Below are 13,207 nucleotides of genomic sequence, written 5' to 3'. Positions count from 1 at the left end.
TATGGATTGTAAATAAAATAAAAACCAAGACAACAACAGCAACAAAAAAGCAAAACCCAGGGTCAGGTTGAGTTAAGGTGGTACAGGATTGTTTTGTAAGGTTCCTCACATTATTGAAAGGTCAAGGAATTTTGCTCTTGTGATAATAATGTGCCTTCAGTGTGAAGGCAACCTTTTAACTTCTCTAATTTGGGCCATCTTAACAATAGTAATTTAGATATCTGACTCAGTCTTACCAAAGAAAATTCAAAAATTATAGTTCAGCACCTAAAACCACAGTAGAGCTGAGCCAATGTAAATTGTCACTCTCAGTCATGCCTTACCTTCATGTCTAAACAGTACAGCGAAAACTAGCACAGCAACTCTTTTTTGACCCAAGTATTCTGGCCATGGGGAGATACTCTGCTTTCCTAAACTGTATCATCATGCTGCAATTAATGCCATTAAAATTAATATCACTCACCTAGAACATTACAGAGCTTAGGAAAACAACAAAATTACACTTTCAGAAACCCCAAGGAGCAAAAAGAGACATTATCAACCTATCTGCTTAAAATGTACATTTACTTAAAATATTTGTACAAAAGACCTAACATTTCTGGCTAAGATACAGCACTCTATGAGCAAATATAATTTATTTCTGTTGGCATTTCATTGTCTAGACAAGCAATGAGTTTTTCTGTCTGAGCTCTAATTCTGTAATTTTGTCACCGAGGTCAATAAGAGCATCCCCGTGAGTTAATGGGACTTCATGGAAGCATAAACTCTAGTCCCAGCTTCCTGTGATCTCTTCCCCATGCAAGAGCTCATGGATGAACTATTCATGGGGCATGGAGCAGCATATATTAAGTTTTTAAAACCAGAATTGCAAACATTCAGCCTGTGCTTGTCCCAAGCATTGCAGCTGGTTAAGTGATACAGAGCCTGGGCAGATAGGAGTGAGATGACCAAAGCTGTGGGGTGTTCAGCTCAAGCCCTGCCAAGCATGGGATGAAGACAATTTGTGACATTTGGGTGGAAACCCAACACCTTTGGTACCTTTTGAGTGCTACCCAGGCTGAAGCACTGAAGGCACAGCTGTTCTGCCCAAGGCTTCCCTCATTTCCACCTCAGTTTTACATCTGAAGTTCCCCTTGAAACTGCATATCGACAAAATATTAACAAAACTGGGCAGTCCAGATTTTCAAAGGTTGAGGATTTCTAGTATCAATCATTTACTGTGTTCTCTTCATTTAAAGGACTTGTCATGAACAGCCATGGCCACCTCACACTTTAAAGGATGTCAGAATTCTTCTTCTAGGCTTCAGTCAGGTAAAAAAAACAAACCCAAACACATTCTACATGTCCTTTGTTATGGCTCCAGGATATACCAAAAAAGTTAACATTAATTATAATATGAATAATATAATTATCATTTATACTCTGATATTATCACACACTCTCAGTTCCAAGGCCTCCTTTAGCTTAGGTCATCCCTTTCTGCTAGTTTACAATCTGGGCTGCCTCAAAACACAGCAGACACAATGGAGGGGGGAAAAAAGAAAAGAACTGAAAGTACTACAGCAAACAGATCAAATAAAGCTGAGCACAGTGAACTGGCTGAGGGTCTGTCTATACAGGCAGTTTCCTAAAGGTATCCTTTCAGGCATTACTATTATGAAGAGATCTACAAGCAAATAAAATGCCAGTCAGATTTGCCCTGAAGAATAGTTTTGCCTTCCATACACAGCAATGTGGGAAAAAAAAGACTGAGCTGCATCTGGAAAATTTTGTAAAATTATGCAACAGTTGCCTCAGAAGAGAAAGGCTTATCTGTTTTGCCAAGTCTTGCTTGTTCTCAAGCAAAGAATTCTTTTTTTTTTTTAGTCCTCTGAGAAAAGTAAATGCTCAAAAAACAAAATCAGCTGGAAGAAGTGAACTTGAAAAATAAACAGACTATCATTCTCATATCTTGACATTAAAGATTGACGTGTAATTTCCCAGATTTCTCAGTATCTAATGACTCACAGGTGTTCACCTAGGCCAGGCTGGGCAACAGCAAAGCCCAGCAGACCCATCATGGCCTCATTCCATGGCTGCCCATTTTGTTTCACATTTTAACTCATTTTGAGCTAATGATTTTCACACAAATAGCACATAATAAATACAGATTTATACTGAGCACCTCTCAGTGTCACTTCCAAACAGCCACACCCCAGAGACTCTTTGGAAATTCCTACCATCATCACAGCCCACAAATACAAATAGGTGTGCACACACACAGAGGCTAAATAGTAAAGCCTACGAGGATTTGTGAACATTTTATCTATTTGAGCAACCAAAACATTAAGATGAGCCCTGCTGGAAGCCTAAACCATTCCTCAGCTGAGATACCAAAGGCTGAGAATGTCATCTAGAGAAGTCCAAAAGAGAGCCACTAAATAAGATGACTTGTGCTGTCCGTCTATCCGTCCATCCATCCATCCATCCATCCATCCATCCATCCATCCATCCATCCATCCATCCATCCATCCATCCATCCATCCATCCATCGTGCAGGCAGGAGGAAGTTTGAGCCAAACACTTCATAAAAACATCACTGCTATGAAAGAAAAAATGCTACCACTAGAATTGTACCATTCTGATAGAATGTGTAGGGGCAAAAATGATGAAACATAAAAGAAAATATAGTCATCCAAAGTGGACAAAAAATGCATTTACACCCTTTCCTCATTTGTGCTTGTTATTTAGCGCAACTCACTGATTCAGCCTCTGGCCAAGCTACCTCATAAAAAATTAATTCATATTGGAACAAAAGAGGTGTCTTGCTCCAATATTTAATACACTCAAACACAGATTTATCACTCAAGCAAAAATGAGCCCAGTTTATACTCAAGCTATCCTAGTAATCCAGGTAATCATGGTGCACAGCATGAACCTGCTGTTTGATCAGCTGTTGCTGTGTGCAGTCAACTGAACAGACTCAATTCAATGTTTTATATGTGAATTATACCATCAAGATAAAGAGCAGCTGCCTGGGAGGCAGGAGGGTACAGGAGCATCTTTCCTCCCACTCTCCTCACTTCCAGCTGGGTGGAACTGAAAAGCATGAAAAAGTTGAACAGTTCAAAGTAATATCTGTAAGATGAGCAGCTTTAAAATGAATCAAAACTTCAGGGAACTTTGTAAACATCTGAAAAATGAAGTGCCAAAAGAAGCCAGGTCACCACCATAACTTAATCTTTGCAAGATGCCAAAGCCTCTAATGAGCCACAGCCAGACTCTTCAGTGGCAAAAATTAATGCATCTGTGATTTATATTGCCAGATGTGCAAAAGTACTAGGATGTACTAGGAGTAACCCACAAGGTCTCAGACTTTCTAGACTAGACCTCCCATTCTTCCAGGGATGGTTTTCACTTTGCTTTCCCCCATCCTATCCCTTGCTCTCCATTCTGCTACACAATCACACACAGCTCCCCTGCAAAATCCCAATGCCCATCATTTCCTTGGGCAGTTCCTTGCTCTCCATCCACTGCTGCTGCTCCTGATGCTGTTAAGAGCCCACAAAACTCACACAGCTGAGTCCTATGGGGCTGTGGGTGGCACAGGATCAGAAACCTGCTCTTCCCATAAATAATATTATCACTGTTTTTTGATTAGGTCAATGCAACTCCTCTCTGGCTTGACAGGCACCTCTAACTTTTCAGCACCTCTTTCATTACTAACTTATCCAGAACTCAAGGTCTCCCCACATGAGATCCTGATGACCTTCTTCTTTCTCTTCCCTTCCACCCCAAATCTAATAATGGTTTATGGAGAAAATACAGTTTTCTGAGTGACTTTATACTGGTTTTTCTTTAAAGCAAGCTGTTTGAACTGAAAACTGACAAAGAAAGTTGTGCAAAACACAAGAGCATGGGTGGGTTATTTAGAAGAATGTTAGTCATTCATGGTTTAAATACCAATGGCCTGTAGTGCAATCTCACTGACCCCTGAAAACAGCAAAAAAATGTTAAACAAGAATAATGCAGCATTACAAAATTATAAACCTTAGACAAAAATCAGTCCACAAGGGAAAAAAAATACAGTGGATGAGATGAATGACCACATCTTGACCATCCTTCAAGGCAGCAATGATAATAACATCTGACATAAGTTTACAAGAATGAAATAGGTTATCAGCACAGAAGGAAAATCATGTTAAGTTCAAAAATGGCTATATAAAAATTAAATGACTGAAACTTTAATGAGATGAATGGAATTTCTTCAAGAAACCAAAGCCTGGCTGAAGCCCTGGAGTCCTCACCATGCAAAAGACAAGGACCTATTACAGCAGGTGCAGAGCAGGCCCATGAAGATGATCCAAGGGATGGAACACTTTTTCTAAGAGGAAAGGCTGAGAGAACTTGGGGTGCTCAGCCTGGAGAAGAGAGGGCTCTGGGAAGACCATAGAACAGCTCCCAGTGCCTAAAGAGGTTTACCAGAAAGATGAGGATGAAATTCTTAGTAGGGCCTGTCACAATAAGACAAGGGATAATGATTTTTAGACTAAAAGAGGGTAGATTCAGATTAGATGTAAAGAAAGTAATTTCTTAAAATGAGGATGGTGAAAAGCTGGAACAGGTTGGGCAGGAGAGGTGGTGGAAATATTCAAGGCCAGGTTGGACAGGGCTCTGAGCAACCTGATCTAGCTGAAGATGTTCCTGCTCATAGCAGGGCAGTTGGAATAGAAGAAAACCTTGGAAGAATGGTCATTGGAAGAATGGCCTTTAGAGGTCCCTTACAACCTAAACTGTTTTATGACTAAAATTCCTCATGAATGATGACTGATTTTAGAATCACCCCTGAGTGGTTTGTAAGGACATCAAGACACACTGTCAGCAAAGGAAGGTCTTCAATAATCTAGGAGCCTGCTCAGGAAACTTTTATAAGCATGATAAACTTCAGTGCTGTATCAGTGCCCTCTGTGAAATAACTGCTGCAGAACAGAGACAGAACACAAAGGCAAACAACTCCTCTTTTGGGAAGGGGCAGAGAGACAACATGGCTTTTTATCATGAAATAACATAACTATTTAATTACAGTTGTCTGTTGTGTTATGGAGAAGGAAACCGTGGCAGTGGGAAATGAGCCAAAATCCCCCAGATTGTTTACACACAGAATAATAACTTCTGAAGAAGAAAAGCCTTCTGAATTGATTAAATTAAGCATAAGGCCTAATTCATTGACATTAGCTGCTGTGTAAGATATGTAAATACAGAGCAAAATCTCTGCTGGTTTACAATAATACAAGCGGCCCTGGAAGTTTGCCTCTGGGACTGTCAGGGCTGTGTGAGCCCACACTGCTCAGGCTGCCTAGGCAGTGCAAACATGAATAAACAGCTTTTTGGCACTTCTCTCCAGCTTTGGATGAGACTACATACACACACCAGTAAGAGTACCTGCAGTAGCCAACAGCATCCTTGTCAACTCTCAACACTCAGCATCTCAACACTCCTGAGATCATCTTAGACAGCCTGAGCACTCCAGGATGGAGCCAGAGCAGGGGGCTGCTCCTCACAGCACCAGTGTTTAACCAAGAGCTGTGGTACTGTGGTGTCTGACGTGGTGCTGGAGACTGACACTGATCACTCCTCACAGCAGGGGAAGCACAATGAACTGCATTTCTCTAAAATAACTCCTAAACTTGATGGTGCCAAGGAGTAAAATGAGCAAATCATGATTCATAAGAAGGCAGAATGTGATCTTTTGGCAACCTCTTGATGCTACAAGAAAATGAAAGAAAGAGAAGTAGGAAAGGAGAATGCAGAGAGGATAGAAATAGAGGATGCAGGTGCACATCTCTGGTCCAAAGATGACCAAGTAAATAATTTTTAACTGTGTCTTCATGGAAGGAAGAAGAGCACAAAATTAAAATACTCTTTCCATGTCACTATCTTTGATCAGGGAAACTAAGTTTCCCAAGACAACCAGCTGAAAATGTCTATGGGAAAAAATAGTGCAGAAAGAACAGCACACACTTGATCTGAACCAACCCCCTAGTGCAGACTAACACCACTCACCATCTCCAGTGTGATTACGTTCTAGTCAAGTGCTAGACCAATCTCTGACACATCTCACCAACTAAAAGCACCCCTGCAGGTGGTCGTCCAAGCAAACAATGCACAGAATTCACTTACAAAGAGCTCTCAGTCTCTCCTGAAAATCGTTAGGCAATTGAGTAGCACAGATAAGAAAATCCTGTGGACTCTCCAGTTTGTAACTTTAACACCCACTGCTGCACATAAACTTTGGTTCCCTACCAGTTATTTCCCTTAATACTTAACATATTTCCTGTAATAGACATAACAGCAATTCCTTTCCCAAAGTTTTGCCATCCTAACTTACCTTTTTTCCCCTTCCATGGTAGTTCTCACATTTTGCTGAAGAGACTGAATTAACTTTCCCTAACAACACCCTTTCATAATGGCTAAATAAGCTAATGAAAAACCTTTCCTTAATGAAGCATCACCCTGAGCCCTGTGAGATGAGATGGCTCCTGCAGGTAGGCTGGAAAGCTTCTTATCAAATCAACTCTCAGACCAATTAGGAGGTCTCAGACAGTGAATTACAAGAGCTGTCCCTGCTGCCTAGGCTACCAAACCATTTCACAACATTATGCAGCTGCTTTCTGTTCTGTGTACGGTGCATTGCCAAGTTTTTTTCTGTGAAATGTCTAGAAGTCAAATGCAGATTCCCTCTAACTGGCTCATACTGCTGCAACCATGAGAGGTTGAGTACAAAAGGAATAAATTCCTGCTGTCAGATACAGAGACAGGTGACTGAAAATGTGAACCAAGAGCTTCATCATGCCAGCTGACAGGAAAATGTCCTGGATTCCCTTTGCCAGAGTGCATCCCAGAGAGGGCGAAATTCCATGGAGAGGGTCAGAGTCCCCCCAGTGACAAATCCAACCTGGCTCCTCATGAAAAGCTGTTCCATCCGTGCCCTCAGTTTGGTTTTGTGGGGTTTTGCAAATGGACATCTAGCACAGGACTCCCAGACTAGTAATGTTCTCCTAAAACATAGTCTTGTTTGGTAAACCATCTTTTCAGAGGAGGAACATTGAGACATTGTAATTTACTACCAGAGGGCAAAAAGAAACAACTGAATCTACTCAGTATCTATTCAGTATCTACTGAATATTAAGTGTATTTCATCTATAGTTTTCTTACGTGTCCCAGATTTCTTTTAAAACACAAATTTGCCCTCTGCATCAGTCTGTTTTTAAAGAGATAGAACACCATCAGATAATAGCCCTCAAAACACCTGGTCTGTTTTGGTTTTTTTTGTTTGTTTGTTTGTTTGTTTGTTTGTTTTTTTGTTTCATTTTTATTTTTAAAACAGCTTGACAGTGGTTCACAGGTGCAGTGAGAGCTGCTGTAATTATACAGCATATTAAATTGTCACACAAATTAAAAGTGAGGCTTAAGAAGAGTAGAGAGCACAGTGGCACCTCAATAATGCAAGAATAGGTATGGAAATGTTTTTAAAACCCAACATAAAAATAGAATTACTTTCTCTTACACTATGTTTTGGTTCTAGGCTTACAGGAACATGGCAGGTTGCTTGTAAACAGCAAAACACCAAGCATACTTCAAATAACACTATAATTAACAAAAGACTTCACCTTTAGGGGAAAAAAAATTCAATTAACCTCACTTTGATTGTAAAATCTATGCACCAGAGATTTAAGAGAAGCATTTTCTTAAGTAGTACTGGCATAAGATTAGGATAAAATCTGATCATTTACTTGAAAACAAAACAAGGAATGCAGTTCCAATGGCAAAAACAGGGACAAGAAGACACTTTTGAAAACAAAAGGAGAAAGTCTTTAAACAAAATCTCTGAGCAGATTTCAAGATTTTATTTGAAGCCATTGGTGTCTCAATTTAGAAGATAAACAAGTTTGATTATGTTACTTTATAGTTTTCTCATAGTTGTTTTGACCCTTGTGCTGGAGGAGCCCTTCAAAGTAAAAGTGAGGACTCCAAGCAAAGAGAAGACTCTGTCACAATGCACATTCCAGCTCTAAGAGGGTCTGTTATGCTTCTGATCTAAATATTCTTTAGTACCAGGCATACTGCATGCAATGTGTGGCTAAGCATTTTCATATATGCTTTTTGACTCTGGGAAATTTTCTTTTGAAATATTTCTTTTTAATCTGCACCATTTGCAAAAAAATTTGCAAAAGCTTTTGCTGAAGTTTTAACCATAAAACAGAATCTACCCTTAGTAAATCCTCCTGTTCCTCCAAGGTCTTAGTTATCCTCAATATTATCAAGAGATTACCTACATCTTCAGAAAAGCCACAGACCATTACTTTGACTTGAAAGAAATGAAGACTAATTTTGAGTAGGTTTCCATTACAGAAAATTTAAATTGTTCCTTCCCTTTTATCAAACCTGCAATAAAGGACACTAAAAATTATTCAGCAAAGGAAGTGGCATCTTCAGGTAAAAGAACAGAGACTGCCAGGATTGTGAAGGTCTCTGCACTGTTATTTCATGATCACGATTTCAGTCTTTATATTTTAAACCCTACTAATTACATCTGGATAAAAAGACTTGCAGAGCCACTGCCAAGGAGGGTCTGAGCCTGCAAAAGCACAGCTTGCTTTACCTGCAGAAATAAACAGAGAGGAGATGGCCAAGGGGCAGCTCTGACACTTGTTTGTGTGCATCCTCCTGCTGGCACAGCAGGTCTTTGTTTGCTCTGCAATTCCCTGCTTGGCTGGGGCAGGTGGCTCGAGCACACCTCAGTGTGACAAGAGCCTTCTGCTGTTTGTTTGCACAGGCAGCAGCCACAGGGCCTGGGTCAGAAGAGCCTCGGGCAGCTCAAATCCAGGGACTTTCTGAAGGAACACACACAGGAATTGTGGAGCAGCAACAGCCCTGCCCTCCAAGGGCTGCCTCATTCTAAAATTCAAACACTTCACTCTCTGGTGGACAGGAGCAGAGATCTCTGCAGCAGCTGTGCATGTTAGCAGGGGGTTTAAATCAGGGTAAGGAGATCTAAAAGCACAGTTCCATCACCTGGCTGCAAGTTCAATGATGGACAGACAAGAGTGAAGCAGAGTGAGCAGGAGCTGCACACAACAGCTAAAGGAAAGGGAATGAAGAGGGATACTTAGTCAAAAGCCATTTTTGTGCCTGTGTATTTCTCCAGCCTTTGTGGGAAGAGAGGAGAAAAGTTGCTACAGCTCCAAACAGGAGCATTTTGGTGGCTATTTAATGTAAAGAGAAGTAAATAGAAAACCGTTCCCCCGCCACTTGCTGCTGTCCACAGGTGGCAAAGAGTGAAGCACACGATTGACCAGAGCTCAGCACTGCTCCTCTGTCCTGATGCTCCTCCAGAAAAACCTGAGTGGGCTGGGCAGGCTTGCCGTGAAAATATTCCCATGGCAACCACAGATAACAGGGGTAGTTTAAAAGCTGTTACACTGACTCTTTCACTCCATCTCATTCAACAGAGGGAATGCAGCACTACTGCTGCACAAAACCATGCTACTGGAAATGTTTTTTGTTCACAAGGCATGAACAGATATTTACCACAGGCTAATTGCTTTAACTGAGTTTCACTGTGACACACGGTGTAAGTTAAAAATTAGCCACAGCACTGAGTTCAGAATCCACTGTGCTTTATAGAAAAGCACTGGTAAATGTTTTGCTGTTTGTATAAACATACTGGAAACATTCAAACATTATTCAGCAGTTATCAGAGAATCATTCTTAGGAAATAATGCTTATGATTTTTTCTCTGCATTTTGTATATCATTCAAATTGCATGCTACACCTTAACATGATGGTTAAACAGACACCTAGAATTTTACAGAAGTAAATAGTGGAAATTAAAAGCCATATGAAAAACAGATGGACAAAATCACATTTAGTAACAGATCTCAAGTAATTGTTTGTGGTTTGGCAGGAGATACTGCTGGATCTGTGCATGTGAGCACACTCCTCATGCTCTGAGGAGATCACCAATGGGACAGGAGCCTTCACTCCATACCTCCTTATGCTAAGGGGCCAAAATCCAATTGTTGGTATGCCAAAGGCACAGGGGAAAAAAATCTACTGCCCATGCACAATTTGTTTGGCACATGCATCTCAGAACAAAATGCTCAGGGGAGAGATTCACTGTGGGCAGGCACAGAGGTTTTCTGGCCCAGGCTGGGTTAAAAACAGCTGATTGTCACAGTGCAAGAAGGCTCCAGGGCCCCAGTGCTGCCTGTCCATTCTGCCAGGCTGCTCATGCTCTCAAACCCATACCTGTGCTGAAAGGGGAGCTAGAAACTTCCTATCCACCCTGCTGATTTCAGGCATTTTTCCTTTATGCCTCTACCTGCGCTGAACAAAAGGCAGCCAAGGATTCAAATTAATCACATGGGCCTCTACCTAACACCCCTGGACTGGGTGCAGAGGATGCTGAGTGCTTCCAGCCTGGCTTGTCCAAAAGATCCAGGGGTACTGGAAAAAAATTGCACAGGTTCAGGGGATGCCAGGACTGGACAGTGGAAGAACCAGAAAAATAAAATGTAAATATATATAATAAAATTGAATTTAAAAATTTATTTAAATGAACAATAGTAGCAAAAATGAACGGTAATGGATATAAACTATAATAAAAAATTTATATAAACTATAAAAATTTATCGTTTATATAAATTCTAGTTTATATCCATAAAATGGACATAAATTATAATAAAAATTATAATAAAAATTATTTTATTATATAAATAAAATATAAGGAATAATAAATTATCTATTATAAATATAATAAATAAATAATAGTGGAAATAAATTATAATAGAAAAATTAATAGTAAAATAAATAAGAATAAAAAGTAATAATGATGAATCGAATAAAATAATAATAATAATGAATACAAATGGGTAATAATAAAACCAAAGATAAAGTAAATTATAAAATAAAAATTATATAAAAAGAAATAAAATTAAATAAAAATATGAGAAAATAACACTACAATTGACATTATTAATAGTTTATAATAATAAAACACTGCCTGCACCATACGGCACCGACGGATGGGGCTGTGCCCGGCCGGTTGTACCGAGCCGGGGGGATGCGCTCGGGCCGGGCGGGGGTCGCGCATCCCCCGCCGCTCTGCCCCATTCCCTCCCCGCCATCCCCGCCGTCCCCGCACCCACCTGAGATGCCGCCCCCGACCACGACCACGTCGCATCTCTCGGCCATGGCGCTCCGGGGCTCGCTGCTCCCGCGGCGGCTCCGGCCGGGCTGTGCCGGGCCCGCCCCGCGCTGGCGCCGCCCCCGCCGCGGGACCCGGCCCGGGCCGTGAGGGGCTGCTCGGCGGGGATGCTGCTGGAGCTGCTGCTGCTGCTGCTGGAGCTGCTGCTGCTGCTGCTGGAGCTGCTGCTGCTGCTGCTGGAGCTGCTGCTGCTGCTGGGGCCGGGCGCTGACCCACAGCCCTGCTGGGAGGCTCTGCTGTCTCCCCGAATTCCCAGGGAATTCGGCCCTGGCTCCCAAGGCGCAGCAGTGCGGACTGTCTGCTTGGTTCTGTTGGAATTCACTCCTGCAGCCGCCCTGGGGTGGCTGTGGCTGCCGAGGTGGGGGCTCTGAGATGTGTCAGTGCTGCTGCAGACCGGCCTCAGAGCGCAGAGCTGAGTGTGACCCCCAAGAGGATCACAGACCCACAGGGCTCGTCCAGAAGTGAGTGTCATCAAACCCGCCGGGATGCTTTAGGCTGGTCCCCTACACACCCAGCAGGGCCTTCCACTGCTCAGGCTTCTGTTTTACTGCGAGGGTGGCACCTGGAGAAGTGGGTTTGGGGATGCTCCAAGCATGGAAATAAGTTTGGTTTGGTTCCCATCCCATCCAGCAGTCATTTCAGTTATACCTGACCTCCCACACCTGTTGCCCTGTTTTTTCAAGTTTTTCTAAGCCTTCTGATTACATTTTTGTATCTTCTTGAATCTTGATCGTTCACATTCTTGTAACGAACTTTCTCACACACTTTATGTAAAAACTTGTTGTTTTGCATTCTTTTATGGAGGAGAAACATTTGATAGAGTGTTGGTTTGTCCTGTGTCACTGGAGATGTAGCACTGTCATCCTCCAATCCACTGTCACTTTTGGAAATCTATAAATGTTAGAGTCAGAAAATAAACTTCCCTCTTTTTTACCTTAGAGAGTCGCATGTCCTCATCGTTTTATTTCACATCCTATAGTGAACACACCCAGCAGGCTCCAGGCAGAAGGTTGCCAGCTCCAGGACGTCCTCTGAGCCAGACACTTGTTCAGTTCCTGTCATTCTCCATGTCCTGGAGCTGTACATTGCAGAAAGCAGCCCATGAGAGAGAGTCTGGGAGGGCTCCCTGTCCCTTTTCCATAATACCTCAAGTGAGAGTTTATGGGGCTCAGAGACAGGGGCATCTGTGATGGAAGTCACAAATATTGACTACAGTGGGTACAGTCCTGCATTTTTAGGCAAAATGGCAGGAAAGAAAATTAAAGGGATGGGAAATAGAATAAAGATAGAAATACATATTCTTACTCTGATTGAAAGAAGCTGTCTGATTAAATCAAACTCCAAGACCTCTTTATCCTGAGAGAGACTCATTTATCAAATTATCATAAATGATGGTTGCAGAGACATTTCAAATCCCATACGAAACACTAAAAATTGGGGAAGACCATTCTAAAAGCAGAAATGGGTAATTTTATGGACTCTTGTCAAGGGTAGCTATGGTTATATTTATGTTTTTAATGCCAGGTGCCACAATCCCTTAGTGTTCCCAATGTATAACACTTATTCCTGGCATTCTTCTGGTTCCTATTTTTCTCTTGTGCCTCTAAGAATCAATATCTTTTTTTATTTATTTTTTAATGGGTGTGTTTGAAACCAAAGGACCTATGAAGGCACAAATCCTCCAAGGGCTCCTGTTAAGAGACAGCAGAACAAACATCTGTGTCATTAAGTCTGTTTCTGTATGTTCATGGACACATCATATGATCCTGCTAGTGAATAAATCCAGCACTGTCTAGAGCAGGCCAAACCTCTCCCAAAGCCAGGTTGGTGGTTTTTCCCTCCTCTCTCCATCAATAAGTCTGGTTCAAAGGTTCTTTTTGATGGTAACCCCAGCCATACAAAAGCTAGCACACCATGGAAATTTAAACAGATTCTGCTTTCCCCTCTTTGCTTTTCTGT

The 13,207-nt window shown here is 41.7% G+C and overlaps 1 protein-coding gene across 1 annotated transcript in view; it reads right to left on the bottom strand.

Moving 5' to 3' along the window:
- Positions 1-11,281, bottom strand: part of MAOB (monoamine oxidase B) — a 54,375-nt gene extending 43,094 nt beyond the window's left edge. Inside the window, exon 1 of the mRNA XM_063181755.1 lies at positions 11,190-11,281. Within this exon, the coding sequence (XP_063037825.1) occupies positions 11,190-11,235 (46 nt within the window). The 5' untranslated portion in view covers positions 11,236-11,281. The remainder of the gene's footprint in view (positions 1-11,189) is intronic.
- Positions 11,282-13,207: the final 1,926 nt, after the last annotated feature.

The sequence above is a fragment of the Melospiza melodia genome, chromosome 2, assembly GCF_035770615.1.
Source record: "Melospiza melodia melodia isolate bMelMel2 chromosome 2, bMelMel2.pri, whole genome shotgun sequence".
NCBI lineage: Eukaryota > Metazoa > Chordata > Aves > Passeriformes > Passerellidae > Melospiza > Melospiza melodia.
The sequence above is the reverse complement of the archived record's forward strand: the minus strand, read 5'-3'. Positions and strand labels throughout refer to the sequence as shown.